Here is a 16532-nt window from a genome sequence, read left to right on the forward strand (position 1 = left end):
GACAAAGGTCTCACAAAGAATATTAAAACAGATTGGCTCGCCTTTTCTTTCCCCTCCCCCTTTCAAGTTTGTCCAGTTCTCCTCTCCCGTCCCCCTCCACCCACCCAGCCAATCCTCCTCCCCCTTGATTGCTGCTGTCCTCTCGCTCCCTTCACCACCTATCATTTTCTGCCTTTGCCACCCCCCTTCCCCCCCTCCATCCAGACACCCACCGACACTCTTTCTTATCTTGATGAGGAGATCAAGCCCAAAACATCAGTTATGTATTTTTACCTTTGCTACATAAATTTTCAGCATGATGCTGAAACAAGCCAGGAAAGACCTCAACAATGAAGACACTGTTTACATCCAGTACCGCACGGATGGCAGTCTCTTCAATCTGAGGCGCCTGCAAGCTCACACCAAGACACAAGAGGAACTTGTCCGTGAACTACTCTTTGCAGACGATGCCGCTTTAGTTGCCCATTCAGAGCCAGCTCTTCAACACTTGATGTCCTGTTTTGCGGAAACTTCCAAAATGTTTGGCCTGGAAGTCAGCCTGAAGAAAATGGAGGTCCTCCATCAGCCAGCTCCCCACCATGACTACCAGCCCCCCCACATATCCATCGGGCACACAAAACTCAAAAGTCAATAAGTTTACCTATCTCGGCTGCACCATTTCATCGGATGCAAGGATCGACAACGAGATAGACAACAGACTCGCCAAGGCAAATAGCGCCTTTGGAAGACTACACAAAAGAGTCTGGAAAAACAACCAACTGAAAAACTGAAAAACCTCACAAAGATTAGCGTATACAGAGCCGTTGTCATACCCACACTCCTGTTTGGCTCCGAATCATGGGTCCTTTACCGGCATCACCTACGGCTCCTAGAATGCTGTCTCCGCTCCATCCTCAACATTCATTGGAGCGACTTCATCTCCAACATCGAAGTACTCGAGATGGCAGAGGCCGACAGCATCGAATCCACGCTGCTGAAGATCAAACTGCGCTGGGTATGTCACGTCTCCAGAATGGAGGACCATCGCCTTCCCAAGATCGTGTTATATGGCGAGCTCTCCACTGGCCACCGAGACAGAGGTGCACCAAAGAAGAGGTACAAGGACTGCCTAAAGAAAGCTCTTGGTGCCTGCCACATTGACCACCGCCAGTGGGCTGATATCACCTCAAACCGTGCATCTTGGCGCCTCACAGTTCGGCGGGCAGCAACTTCCTTTGAAGAAGACCGTAGAGCCCACCTCACTGTCAAAAGACAAAGGAGGAAAAACCCAACACCCAAACCCAACCAACCAATTTTCCCTTGCAACCGCTGCAACCGTGTCTGCCTGTCCTGCATCGGATTTGTCAGCCACAAATGAGCCTGCAGCTGATGTGGACATTACCCCTCTATAAATCTTCATCCGTGAAGCCAAGCCAAAGAAAAGAACATAAATGACTCTGTTTGACCTACTGAGTTTCTCTAGCATTTTATGTTTTGTCTTGGAACCGAATGTTTTTGTGCAGCTGAGAAAAGTCCCTCTCCCACAGAGTTCTGTTAAATTACAACTGCAACAGGAGATCATAGTTTTGACATTGTTCCATGAACTATTAATCAAATCAGGACATCAAGCTTGGTAAACAAATACTGCCAGCAGGTTGCAACATTTCAGTAAGATCCCACTGAGTTTTCCATTCAGTTTTATTGATGGGTGGACAGGGAAGTTGGAACTACAGGAATTCCTGAAAAAGGAGCCTTGGTGAGAGTCAGCTTGGACCCTCTTTGTTACTCCTTGTCTCTCGCCCATAATGAGCATGGTGGATAGAGGGGAGCAGATCGATGTTGTCTACCTGGATTTCCAGAAGGCATTCAATAAGGTGCCACATTATACAAAAGATAAGGATGTGTAGAGTTGGGGGTGATGTATTAGCATGGATAGAGGATTGGTTAACCAATAAAAAGCAGAGAATTGATGAGCAGGGGTGTTTTTCTGGTTGGAAATCAGTGGTGAGCAGAGTGCCACAGGGGTCGATGCTGGGCTCTCAACTGTTTACGCTATACATACATGATCTGGAAGAGGAGACAGAGACAAAGTGTAGTGTATCTAAGTTTGCTGATGACACTAAATTGAAATGAAAAGCAAATTGTGCGGAGGATATAGAAAGTCTGCAGAGAGATATAGGTAGGTAAAGTGAGTGGGCAAGGGTCTGGCAGATGAAGTAAAATGTTGGTAAATGTGAGATTATTCACTTGGGAAAGAAGAATAGAAGATCAGAATATTATTTAAATGGAATGCGATTGCAGCATGCTGATGTTCAGAACAACTTAGGGGTGTTTGATTCGCAAAATTTTAGCTTGTAGGTGCAGCAGGCTATCAAGAAGACAAAAGGAATGTTGGCCTTCAGTGCTAGAGGGATTGAGTTTAGGAGATGCCAGTACCTTGTATATTGCTTCAAATGTACAAGGTACTGGTGAGGTCTGCATCTGGAATATTATATGCAGTTCTGGTCTCCTTATTTGAGGAAGGATGTACTGGCTTTGGAGGCAATGCAGAGGAGGCTCACCAGGTTGATTCCAGAGTGGAGGGGGCTAGCCTATGGGGAGAGATTGAGTCACCTGGGAATCTACTCACTGGAATTTAGAAGAATGAGAGGGGATCTTATAGAAACATATGAAATTATGAAAGATAAATTGTTCGCATTGTTGGGGGACACCAGAACTAGAGGAGATAGCCTCAAGATTCAGGCTAGTAGATTTAAGATGGAGATGAAGAGGAAATGTTTTTTTCCAGAGGGTAGTGAATTTGTGGAATTTGCTGCCCATTGAAGCAGTGGAGGCTACCTCATAAAATATATTTAAGGCAAGGTTGGATAGATTTTTATATAGCAAAGGAATTAAGGGATATGGGGAAAAGGCAAGCAGGTGGAGATGAGCCTTATCATCAGATCAGTCATGATCTCATTGAATGGTGGAGTAGGCTTGATGAGCCAGATGGCTGTATCCTGTTCCTATTTCTTCTATCTAGCAGAAACCAGAGAAGTCAATGTCAATGCCATCCGGTTGGAGAATGCCATTGGCTCAATCCTGGTTTCTGGTGCTGTCATTGTGAGTTTCCTCCAGCTGCTTTGGTGGCCTTTCACATGTCAACGGCATGAAGGTAAATTATTGCAGGTGTGGAGGCGAGTGTGTGTGTGTGTGTGTGTGTGTGTGTGTGTGTGTGTGTGTGTGTGTGTGTGTGTGTGTGTGTGTGTGTGTGTGTGTGTGTGTGTGTGTGTGTGTGTGTGGTAGGGACAGAACTTCGCGTCTTTTCTGGCATGAGTTGTGAGATGCAAGAGACAGGATGGGGACTGCACTGGAATGTGTTTAAAACTTTTAAAAATTATTCATACATAGAGAATGTGCAGATGTGAGAGGCCAAACGTCCTTATACTGCACTATAATTACCCTTTTTCTTTTCAATATCAAATTTAATTTGCCTTGTACCTGTCTCAGTCAACAGTAATTCCAACTTGTGAAATATGCTCCTGAACTCTTCACTATTTACATCCAAAGTAGTGACCCTACATTTATCCAGCAAAACTCATGGCTATTTATTTCTTGGCACTAAATAGATAACACCAGCAAGTACTTGCAAGAAAATTCAGAGTTGATGGAAAAGTTAGTGTTGAAAGGATCAAGAATTCAATTTTCAAATGAATCTGAGAAACAAATGAAACTCTCTCTTCAAAAGCTGAGCTTTTTATTCTCAACTGCATTGATCCTGAATCGTCAGACTGAATAATTACAATACAGCTTTGGTGGCATAATTCAACTAATAGGACACGGAGGAATATTACTGAACCTGGATAAATGATTGTTGAGATATGCAGCTCTTTTATCCTGGACCAAATGTGGAAGACACTTGTTAATTGCAGCAATTTAGATAATTACCTTTGAAGAAATTTCCAACTCTAACCCAGTTGGGACTGCAAATCCAACTGAAGAGAAAATCACTTGTTACAACCATATGACAACCTCAAGCTTATATCTACAGAGGTTCACCAATGTGACTGAATGGCAAATATTAATTTGCAATATTAGTCTAGTTTACTATGGTTTAAGAATTCTTAAGCAAGCGTCATTACTGGCACAGAATCAGATCATCGAGAGGCTCAGCAGCTAAAGTATCCACACAAGGGTGCAGGCTGCTGGTGACACTTTTGAAGGATTCGCACAGGCTGTGGGCTGCTGGCAACTTGCAGTCGAAGGACCCACAACAGGCTGCAGGCTGCTGGAGAATGGCTCATGGGAACAGTGATTCAAGAGCGTGCTGAGGACGACAACTCCTGAAGGACCTCGGTTATTGAAGGCTTTATGGTCATATCGGAGGTTTGGATCTGGAGCTCAGGTTTGAAATGGAGACTGTGTGGCTCCAATCAAGTGAATGGGAGTCGAATCCACAGTCACTTACTGTCTCTGAGGGGACTGTATTGCTTCTGCTTCTCCTATTGTTAGGGGCATCAGGCAATGCTCATGGCAACTCTTTGTTTACCTCTCAGCAGACAAAAGTTAAAGTATATCATATATATTATATTTTTAAGCATTACTAGGAAAGGAACCTTTGATCATTAGCGACTGTGTCAAGTTATCTATAATTGAATGTATAACTTTGCACAATGTCCAAGGCTGATAAAGCACTTTCTTCTGAATCTCACAGTGGAAAGACAATAAGTACAGAATATTAGACTGATGTGATCAGTAACACAAACTAGAGTTAACAAACTAGTAGCATTGACAAAACCATCAAGTGAATGGGAATTGAGGTGAATCATCTAATTATAAGTAAATTGGCCCGTAAGATGAAAGACAAACTTTATGAACAAATAACCTATGCTTTTGAGCACAGGTTTCTCTTGAGCAGTCCCAATTTCAACTAGCTGTATGTCAGTCCTTAATGTTATATATGCTGTCCAATTGATCTGAGTAAAGGAATTTGCAAGATGCATTAAACCACAATTCAAGATAAATTTTACATTGGATTGACATAATTGGTTTTATAAACTATAATCTGAAATTAAACCTGTTTAGCCTCAAATATGCGAGACTCTTCAGTGGTACAAAGATGATTTCTGAAGGGTGTACCTTGCGCAGTGGTTTGAGTTTTGTCTCCATTTTGAAATCGTATTTACAGAGTTCACAGCAGCGTGTGTCAGAGCTCTTGATCCACTGGTGCAGACAGGACTGGTGTACAAAACGGAGGGTCCCTGTACAACGACACGGCGTGATGAGTGGACTGTCATCATCTCCCTCACAGTGGCAGATCCTGGGAGAAGAAAGATTCAGTGATACTTAATTATATCTGAAAAATTCTAACCAGATGAGAATCTCATGGCCAGATATTGGTTACCACAAACTAAAATGGCCTCTTTTATTTCACTGATACAAGTAGTTTACATTCGGCATGAATATTGATTTAATAGCATCAAGTTCAATTGTTACTTTCTACCTTGATGGCCCAAGATTCGACTCCTACATGAATTGACCATCATCAATCTCCACGGTAGAGTCACTGCTGTTGGGTATGAAAGGCCAGAACGAATGCAAGTGATTAACACATCTTTTCTTCTGTGATAAAAAGCTGTTGAAAACTATTTAAAGCACGGTCCCAATTGCTCCAATTTCTCATAAGAATGAAATTAGCCATCAGACTAAAATGCCCAGGGGACAAAGTACAATCCAACAATTATTGGTACATGCTTGGCACACCAAGCTCACAATAACAAATATACCGCATGATTTATAGGATTGTGTTATATATTTCATGATCTTAAAGCCAAGAGGCATAATTTTATCTTTTCTCAGTGAATGGTGAATCAAAATTAAAATTGGCCAAGGTGAGCTGTTAAATTGGTCCCTTGATGTTGGACGGAAAAATTCCATGCAAGGTGCCTGGTCATCAGTCTGAGTTCTAATATTTAATCGACAGGTACTGTGATAAAATGGATGATAAAACTGAAACTGAACTATAAGAACAATGGCACAATTTTTCAAAATTGTTAGAATAATAGAGTTCCAAGTTCTTACAAGAGTTCCTCTTTCTTGATTTAATTATGCCACTCAGCTGATATAACCTACTGGTCCATTTGTACAAGGCCTCCAGTGATACTAGGACTTCAGCTAGCCTCCTGAAGCAGGATTTCCCATTCACTCTTTTGTAGTTTTTTTTTGGCACCCGATGCCTGAAACAGCTTCTCCATACTGGCTATTCATGATACCTCCACTTTCCAACCTTTGAATGAGTCCTTATGTACCTTATCTTACAAGAATCCATCAATGTCAGTCGTGAAGGTTGACCTACCAGATTAAACAAAACCTGTCCCAAGTGAACTTGAGGATATTATTCCATTTGATTCTCCTGATGGGTGAGCAAAATAAGGCATTGCAGTTAAATTTTCATGAAAACTTTCCCTGATCATCTGGATAATTTGGAAAGAGTAGCAGAGCTGCAATAGTAATGCTTATCAGAGATTCAGTTTTTACCATTGGCTGTTGGGAACCATAGAACATTGCAACACAGAAAACAGGCCCTTCTGCCCTTCTAGTCTGTGCCAAACTATTCTTCTGCCTAGTCCCACTGACCTGCACCCAATCCATAGCCCTCCATACTCATTCCATCCATGTACCTGTACAAATTTTTCTCAAATGTTCTAATTGACCCCGCATTTGCCACTTCAGCTGGCAACTTGTTCCACACCCCCACCACTCTCTGTGTGTCAAAGTTCCTCCTCATGTTCTCCCTAAACTTTTCCTCTTTCACTCTTAACCCATGCTTGTATCTCATCTACCCTCAGAGGAAAAAAGCCCAGTTGCATTTACTCTGTCAATATCCTTCATAATTTTGTATACCTCTATCAAGTATCTCCTCATTCTTACACGCTCCAGGGAATAAAGTGCTAACTTGTTTCTTCCCTCCCTATAACTCAGTTCCTAAAGTCCCATTAGCAATTGATGATTGTGGGAATTCCTGTATAAATTTATCCTCATACCAGAAAAGAAGTTTTAGCATTTCACTTATCAGAATAGAGTTAAGTAAGTGCTATGGCTCTTTGGTAATATATTCATCTCTGAGTCAGAAGGTGATGGGTTTAAAGTCCACTATGGAGAATTTAGAGCACAAAAAAATGCAAACATGCTACACTATTGAAGGTGGATTAATTTTGATGAGATGTAAATTGAAGTCACTCTCTAATTTCTCAAGCAGACATAAAGCAATGCCATTTCATGCTCGATGAGCCTTCCTTCAGGCCAACTGATCTCTGGACATATTAAAATGCTGACCAGGGCACAGCACGCGAGTTACAGGTGTGCCTACTTAGCAGAATAAGGAACTAATGAGTTTAGTGCAGCCACAGGAGGATCAATTGGTAGAGAGATATCTTAAAAAAAATCCAGACTTCTGTTACCCATTTTGCCTTCATATTCTTTTATCACGAGCTCTCTCCAGGCAATATTTATTTCTGCCAACAGCTTTTCTACTCACACAAGCCTCTTGGACAGACTACTTTTGATATTATGTTCAATCTCAATGTTCAATCTCAAATAAAATCATCTCAAAAGTATTGTTTTATCTCATGGAATATTCCAGTCCTTTTTGTCCTATGAATATTGTAACAACTGCCAATCCTACAGCTGTGTGAATGGAGTCTCAAACAATAACAAAGCACCACTCGATATTAACATTATACTTCATGCTGGGAAGTATTATTGCCCTCTATCCTGACAAGTGCTTCCCCCTACATGCCCACACCTTTAGCTTTGAAACCTGTTCTTTTGCTATTTTATGCCCTGTGTATTATTTATGTACGTGTATGCCCCGTGGTCCAGATAAATGTTGCTACACCTGGCTGTATATGTACACATGATAATAAACTTGAAGTGGCTAATTGGTTAGGAAATCAAATGTTGGTGAAATAGCTGTGTTAAAAACCATGACAATTATGTCGAATGTATTTCTGTTTTCTTCTGTGATAGCCTACTACCCAAGAAAAAACCCTCAACTCCCACTCCCACCCTGTCCACCACTTGCCAACCCCTCCACCACATTCATCAAAAGATATGATGCTGTTTATTTCATTGAATGAGGGAGAAGTAGCATTTATATGTAGCAATATAATAATGAGGAGCAAAATAAATCTGGAGCAACTTTGCAAAAAATTCCCATATATTCTCCATCTCCAATCAGTTGTACAATCTGATCAACAATACATGGAAGAAAATTAAAAAAAACACTAAAATTTTTTCCAAAATATTTTCTAGCGCATTTTACGTGCGCTGGGAACTAAAAATCATGTTACAAAATTGCAAACAAAAGTGTAACGTGAATGGGTTTCTATAAGTGGTATTCCATCATAAACTGTTTCTATGCAATGCAACACTATTAATTACATTGTAGTTTGTATCTAGCATGACATAATCCATTCTCCTTTCTGATTTGGCATCCACATAAGAAATTTTGCAATAATTATTGCTACAATACGCTTTGCTCATCGACAATTGAAATATATTGATGTATTTTAAACCAGGATCAATTAAATGAACAAAATAAAACATACCTGTATAATTTTTATTTGCCAAGACGGAAATCATTGAATTCTCAGTCAATAATAGGTTGAACACCCATGTAGTACTATGCAAAGGAAACTGATTAACGTGAGGGTGAAAGGGCCATCTGGAACATACTTGCAACATTGAATGATAAACTATAACAACTAATACCGAATACAATTGTCTCTCATTAGTGGTTATGGACAAACCTGCAGACTTTCCCATCATCAGGCCAGTCATCTGCAGTTTGAGGCTGGGTAGAACAAGTGCTCCCACTGGGCTCAGGATTGATAGCTGTTCCACCCATGGGTAGAGGTAATACATTGGTACTTTCCTGTTTGATTTTTTTCACGACACATTCATCTTCAGCAGAAGAGAAATCCTCAGAGCCCCTTTCTATTGATACTTTGTTCTGCATACATTTCCTGGAGGCAACCTTTCCATTCACAGAAGAGATTGGAGAGGATGAAAACCACACTTCTCCTTTTCGGAGGATGGCTTGATTGCTCCGAGTGCGAGCTGGGGCAATCCTCATATCAACCCAATCACTTCCAGAGTCCACTGACAGCAGGGCTGCATTGGATGTCTTCTTTTCTTCTTTGTGAGCTTTTACCTTTCTCCTTCTATTCCTGAAAGCCCTCATCCTCTCTGAATTTCTCCTGCGGATTTCAGCCCATCGATCTTCATCCGATGATGAATCAGAATCCTTCCTTGTGAATCCGTCAACTTTTGCATGAAAGGAGTTCTCAAAATGCATGTTGTGCAAATGATCGCATCTTTCACAGAGATTCCTCTGCTTTTTAATTCTTCTCTTCACTTGCTTCTTATTAGGATCCCTGCTGGAAATGTTGAGTGCCATAACAGCAGATGAATATGTGTCACCATCTTCACAACGGGCAGTAGATCTAAGCACATCATGCAGAGATGGAAAGTGGAAAGTAGACAAGATGAAAGGAGAGCATGACAGACATGGCAAAAGAATGAGAACAAAATGAATTAGTAAATGTATAAACAGTTTTCATATAAAAATGAAGCAGAAAAACAAGCAAATGAAACACAATGAAGATGAAACTATGGCTGAGACAGACATAAAGAAGTAGAAGGAATTCAAAATGATACCCAACCAATCACATACCTAAATGATGTCTTGGCTCACATACCTGCAAATGTCCTGAGTGGACGGACTGACTGATATACGTGACTGACTCCAAGGAGTGGTTCCACTTGTTGGACTACTTGCCTGCAAAAGATAAGGGTACAATATGGTGAGTGTGAATTTCAAGCATGTTGCAGTAATGCAATTCAAAAAAGGAGGGTGGAATCTGGTATCAAGGAATGGTCTCGATGTGTGCAGATATATTGACAAGGAATAACAATATGAGTCTCAATGGGGATAAGACAACGCAGATGATTGTGGGTTTCAGGAGGATTAGGGATGACCACCCTTCACTACACATTAGTAACTCTGCAGAGGAGTGCGTGGAGAGCACTACATTCCTTGAAGTCCATTTAATTAGTGACCTATCCTGGTCACACAACATCTGCTCACTTGTCAGAAGGCACAACAGTGACTTGACTTCCTGAGAAGACTGAGGTGGGCAAGGCTACCAGCTACCATCCCGTCAAGTTTCTACGGGAGCTCTATCAACAGTTTCCTGGCCGGCTGCATCACAGAGTGGTACGGCTGCTGTAAACATTGGATTGGAGTTCAATCCACAGGACCACAAGAGTGGAAGAGAGGATGACAGGGGTCTCCCTCCCTTCCCCAACCCCCCCCCCCCCACTTCCCAACGATGTGATCTACTTGAATCATGTCGGAAGAGAGCTTGCAAAATCATTGCCACCCAGCACATAGCATCTTGCAGCTACTCCAAATGGAAAAGAGATTCAGAACTAGAACCACCGGGCTGTGAAACATCTTCTTCCCATGGGCAATGCTGAATAACTGATGAACTGCTCATATTACTCATGCAATCCCTCTGAGAATCTACTATTATTTAGCAATATTTATTTATTTTTGTATATGTACTGCATATAAATCGCTTGTAAATGTGTACACTGTTTTCTATATATGCATTTGCATGTTTTTGCACCAAGGACCAAAGAACATAATTTCATCCAGTTGTACTTTACAATTGTTTGATAGTAATTAACTTGAATTTGACATCAGACACATCCCCAGAGATAGTGTGAGAGAGAAAAAAACATGAGAGATAATGTATGCTAAAAAAAAGTGATAAACCATATTTATTACCCATCCTTAGTTGTCGTAGGAAGGTAGTAGTGGATGCTTTGTTTGAATTATTTCATGGTTCAACAGTGGCCATGTTAAATCAGATTGGTGTGTAGTTGGAGTCAACATCTTGACAAGGTCAAGTAAGGAAAATAGGTTGAAAATCAAAAATCTGATGACAGCTCTTCAACCTGAAACACTGAAATGTTAACTCTTTCCACAATGGCTGAATATTTCAAGCAATTTCTGTTTTTTTTTCTAAACAATATTGAGGTTCCTGCCCCCAACGATATCAGAGAATGTTTAGGAGTTCCACCAACAATTTCTCAACTAGTGGGATACTTTTTCCAAACTTACATGATGAAATTTGAAGTGGAATTCTTTGGGTTAATTAGTCCAAGCTGTTGTTCATCTATCCCTGCTTCTGATTTATTATTCATGTAAGTAAATCTCTATGGAGTTCAATGAGATGGAAAGCAGGAAGGATTGGGCAATCAAAAGGGGCTTTTCTCACTTCTAACATCTATTTTATTATAAATGTTCATTTTACATAAAGACAACCTGTTTGATTACCAAACATTGCTTGAAAGAAAATAATTATGAATTAAGTTGAACGTTCTTTTGACTTTGAGTCTTCATATCTGATTTGCTGAATATCAGAAAATGGTTTCTGAATTAAAATTTCACTGTAATCTTATTAGCGGTAATTTTCTTCTTTGAATTAGTTAACAACTTTCCTAATTAAAATATATGTAGCCTATGAAATTACATGTGTTCTAATTTTGTATTAATTTATTGATGTTGGTAGTTTCTTAATTTTGGATTACATTATGTTAGATAATTAAAATGTTCTAATTATGTTCCCATCTTTTGAACAACTGAGACTATCAGATCCCTCAAGCAAATAGTTTTCACGAGCTTATCTCATGCAATCTCTAACAAATCAAGTTAAATGTCCAGGGGAAAGGGTCAAAACATGAACTGAGTTTACATTGTACAATTATGCTTGGAAAATATATCACTGTCCAGAAGTATTCTATATGCTAGGGCAGTACGGTTAGCATAGTAGCTACACAGGTCTGAATCTACCTCTGTCTGTAAATAGTTTGTACATTCTCCCAGTAACTTGTGTGAGTTTTCTCCAGGTGTTCCAGTTTCCTTCCACCCTCCAAAAATGTATGGGGGTTGTAAGTTAATTGATGTATTTAGGTAGCATGGGCTCATGGGCCAAAAGGTACTGTTACCATGCTGTATGTGTAATTAAAAAAAAGTTAATGATCATTTGCCCTAGAAATATTTGTAATTTCTCCTGGACATTTTACTTTATGCATATATAATGTATCTAAAACTATCAAATGACACTCTAGCAAACTACAATAGGTCTTCTTGCACCTTCTGCTGCTTTCACCAAACTGATGGTCACCTGAGAAGACGTATTCACTTGTGAATAGATTTAACTGGAATTCCAAGGTTAGAGGGGTAAAAATCAAAACGTATCAATCTTTCATTCAATTGATTGTAAATCTTCTGGCTTTCTTGTCTCTTCTGAAATGAATAATGACATTAAGAATCCTCTTCCAGAGCTAAATTCAATTATAATTCCTGAATTAAATGAATGAATGTTTCTTCCTGTGGAACCTAATTGCCAATTTACTGTAATGCCACTGTGATTTTGCAATGAAAGATCTTTCAGACCCAACCATCCAGAGTTGCTTTCTGAAATTACCAGAAGTGAGAAAATTCACTGGTGATGATAGTTTTTAATTCCATTTGAAACTTCTCATATTGTAATTCAGTGTCTATCCTTGATGCTGAGGTGGATGTGGTGAAGATCTCTGAGTTCTTAAGAATACATATCACTTATAATCTTTTCCTGACCTAATCATTTAGGTGTTACAAATAAGGAAGAATAGTACAAGACTTTTCTCAAAAGTCTCTTACCAACTTTGATAGATGCACAATAGAAAGTAAAACTTGGAAGTCTGCAGATGCTGTGATTGTAGTAAAAACATACAATAAATACTGGAGGAAGTCAGCCAGTCTTGCAGCATCCATAGGAGGTAAAGATATTGTCATGATAATGAATATGTATGAGATGTACCGGAAGTCACGTGGTATGAGAGAGAGATAAGAACACAAGCAAGAGAACAAAGGGAAACTGGAAAATAAAGACAACGGAGAAGTTTACCTGAAAAACTTGTGTTTAATGTTTTATTAACTTCACATTTCGGGCCACAAATGTGACATTGGCGACGAGGATGGAAGAAGCTTGAAGAAAATTAAAGACTAAACAAGATTACAGAGGTTTACAGACAACTTCAAGGTGATAAGAATTTTCTCTGTGTCTCAGTACTTTTGGGGCTGGAATATTTCCTCATGGCTGGTGCAAACTGTGACTTTCTAACACATAGTGGAATTGCTCATTTTGACCCAACGGGTGATGCAAGTACTGTAAGTGTGAAGTGGAAGGCATGGCTGGAAGAATTTGAATCCTATGCCGACAGTCGTGGCCTATTTCTAGATACCGGTACAGTTGAACAAAAAGCGCAGAGAAGGGCGTTACTTCTTTTCACTGCAGGACCCTCAGTTCGGGAAACATTTAAGACACTTTTGAATACTGGAAGAAAGGATGAGTACCGGAAAGCGGTAGATGCATTAAATGCACACGATGTAGTGACACCGAATGCTACATTTCAACGCCATTTGTTTCGGAGAACGAGACAAGAAGATGGCCAGACAATTGCTCAGTACATGACGAGACTACGCCAGCTAGCTGTTGGATGCAATTACATGCCAGCTGATTTGGACAACCAATTATTGGATCAAGTCGTACAGCACTGCAGATCAGATAAACTCAGAAGACGTCTACTGGAAAGAGGGAGTGAGTTGGAACTCACCGATGCTTTAACTATTGCTGCTGCATTAGAGGCTGTTGAAGGGCAATTTCATACCATGACCCTGAAAGACAACTCAAGCCAGCAAATTAAGAGGCTCTCACATCGCCATAACCAGCCAAGATATACGTTGACACAGGACGTGGAGTGTTATCGATGTGGAAACCGAGGTCACTTTGGAAAAGACCCATATTGCCCGGCCAAAGGCAAAGTTTGCAGAAAGTGTGGAGGTAAAGACCACTTTGCAAAGAAGTGCAAAAGCAAGTCCAATGCAGACCAGAAGAGGAAGAGTACAACTTCCAAAGGCAAAGCCTGGGGGAAAGGAAAGTATCCTGGAAAGAAAGATACCATTCGCCAGATAGACAGTGACGATGATGATACCCAGGAGGAACAGAGTTGTAACCAATTTACGTTGAATGAAGTACATCATGAGAAAGTCCCGGTGATCATTGGTGGAGTGACAGTGCAGGTCATTGTAGACTCAGGCAGTGACAGTAATGTCGACATTTATGGGAGAAGTTGAAAAGGAAAAAGATCATCTGTACCTCAAAGAAGTGTTCCAAGAAACTGTATCCATACACAGCAACCAAGCCACTGCAGACCATTGGATGTTTTACTGCAACTGTTGAAGCTGGAGATAAGTACACCGAAGCAGAGTTTATGGTCATAGAAGAGAGGGGAGAACCATTGCTGAGTAGAAGCACAGCGCAAGACCTGGCAATACTTCATATTGGAGCTTGTGTCAATTCAATTCAGTCATACGAGGATATGAAGCAAGAATTCCCCGCAGTCTTCCAAGGAGTAGGAAAGCTGAAAGGTCGACAATTGAAGCAAGCGGTAGATGAAACGGTCAAACCCAAGGCGCAACCAATGCGCCGAACTCCGTTTGGACTTCGTGGAAAGTCGAAGCCAAAATTAAAGAATTGATCGAACAAGACATTATTGAACCGGTGGAACATTCGACACAATGGGTCAGCCCAGTAGTGATTGTGCCCAAACCAAAGGGTGACATAAGACTATGTGTTGACATGAGAATGGCCAATGAAGCTATAATTAGAGAACGACACCCTATACCAACAGTGGAAGAAATACTTCAAGAACTAATATTCTCAAAAATTGATCTGAAATGGGGCTATTATCAATTAGAGCTGGATCCAGGTTCCCGAGATGTAACTACATTTGTGACTCACTGTGGATTGTATCGTTACAAGAGACTATCATTTGGAATTAATGCAGCTTCGGAGATCTACCAGTATGAAATCCATCGAGTGATTCAAGGCATTCCTGGAGTTTCCAACATTTCTGACGACATCATAGTCCACGCACCAACGAAGGAAGAGCATGACAAACGGTTGAGGCGTGTACTATCTAGATTACAGGAGGCAGGCCTTACCGTGAATGAAAACAAGTGCCAGTTCGGTGTGTCAGAAATGGACTTCATGGGACACAGACTTACACGGAAAGGACTAAACCCTGCAGAGGCCAAGGTGAAAGCTATTGCAGAGGCACGTGCACCTCAGAACGCAACAGAGGTGAGGAGTTTCCTAGGATTGGTCAATTTTTGTGCAAAGTTCATTCCTAATTTCGCTACAGTGGCAGAACCACTAAGGAAACTAACCAGGAAAGGTGTACCATTTCATTTTGGATCTGAGCAGAAGAAAGCATTCACAGCGCAGAAGCAAAACCTCAGGACCAAGGTATGGTGGCCAGGTTGTGATAAAGACGCAGAGAAATTTGTTAAAACTTGTCATGGATGTCAAATCACAAGTAGGAGTAATCCGCCAGAACCGATCCGGAGCACGCAACTTCCGACAGGACCATGGATCGACGTAGCTGTTGATTTTCTTGGACCTTTACCGACGGGTGAATCAATTATGGTAGTGATAGATTACTACAGCAGATACTATGAGTACGTGGTGTTGAAGTCCACAACCACTGAAAAAACAATACAAGCGTTAGCAGAGATATTCGCAAGATATGGATTACCTGTTACATTATACTCTGACAATGGTCCACAATTCATTTCAGAGACATTTACGGAATACATGAGGACCACAGGTATCCACCATTATAAAGTAACTCCGAAATGGCCGCAAGCCAACGGAGAAGTAGAGAGACAAAATCAGTCCATTGAAAAACGATTGAGGATTGCACACGCAGAAGGACAAAATTGGCGAGAAGCATTGCTATCTTATGTGGCTATCTATCGAGCAACGCCTCATGCAACCACTGGAAAAAGTCCTGCAGAAGCATTTTTTGGGAGAAAAATCCGCACAAAAATGCCAGAAATAAAGGAAATCCGAGACGACCAGGAGATGAGGGACAGCAAAGCTGTACACAGATTCGAAATGTGGAGCCAAGTATTCAGACATCATGCCAGGAGATAATGTTCTAGTGAGGCATGAAACTGGTGGTAAGCTAGACACACCTTATTACCATCAACTCTATACTGTCGTATCCAGAAGTGGCAGTATGGTGACAGTTAAGTCTCCGACTGGAGTCCTGTATAAGAGAAATGTCTCAGGTGTAAAAAGGTACCAGTCCAGAGATACATCGAGTGAAGAGGTTGAAAGGCCAATACGAGATGCTGAAACTGAGAGACCTGATGATGTTCCAGAGGCAGTTACCAGCACTCCTGATGAAGTGACTAGAGCGCCAGAAACACCCGAAGCTGTGGCGAGCAGTATTTCCGACGCTGAGAGTGAACAACCGAGAAGCGACGACAATATCACAGGCAGGCCGAAACGAAACTGGAAACCGCCCAAACGATACGAAGACTTTGTGCCATAGTTTTAATAAGAACTTTGGGACAGTATTTAATCTTATATCATAAAGTGCATGTATGA

General features: G+C 40.9%; 1 protein-coding gene across 8 annotated transcripts in view; it reads right to left on the reverse strand.

Moving 5' to 3' along the window:
- LOC138758024 (E3 ubiquitin-protein ligase MARCHF1-like) overlaps positions 1–16532 on the reverse strand; it is a 459755-nt gene that overhangs the window by 17677 nt on the left and 425546 nt on the right. For all 8 annotated transcript variants that reach the window (XM_069926299.1, XM_069926298.1, XM_069926296.1 and 5 more), the window contains 2 exons: positions 9720–9799; positions 5098–5278 (listed from right to left, as the gene is read on the reverse strand). In XM_069926299.1, the coding sequence (XP_069782400.1) occupies positions 5098–5278; positions 9720–9799 (261 nt within the window). The remainder of the gene's footprint in view (positions 1–5097; positions 5279–9719; positions 9800–16532) is intronic.

Source organism: Narcine bancroftii, chromosome 3 (genome assembly GCF_036971445.1).
Source record: "Narcine bancroftii isolate sNarBan1 chromosome 3, sNarBan1.hap1, whole genome shotgun sequence".
Classification (NCBI taxonomy): Eukaryota; Metazoa; Chordata; class Chondrichthyes; order Torpediniformes; family Narcinidae; genus Narcine; species Narcine bancroftii.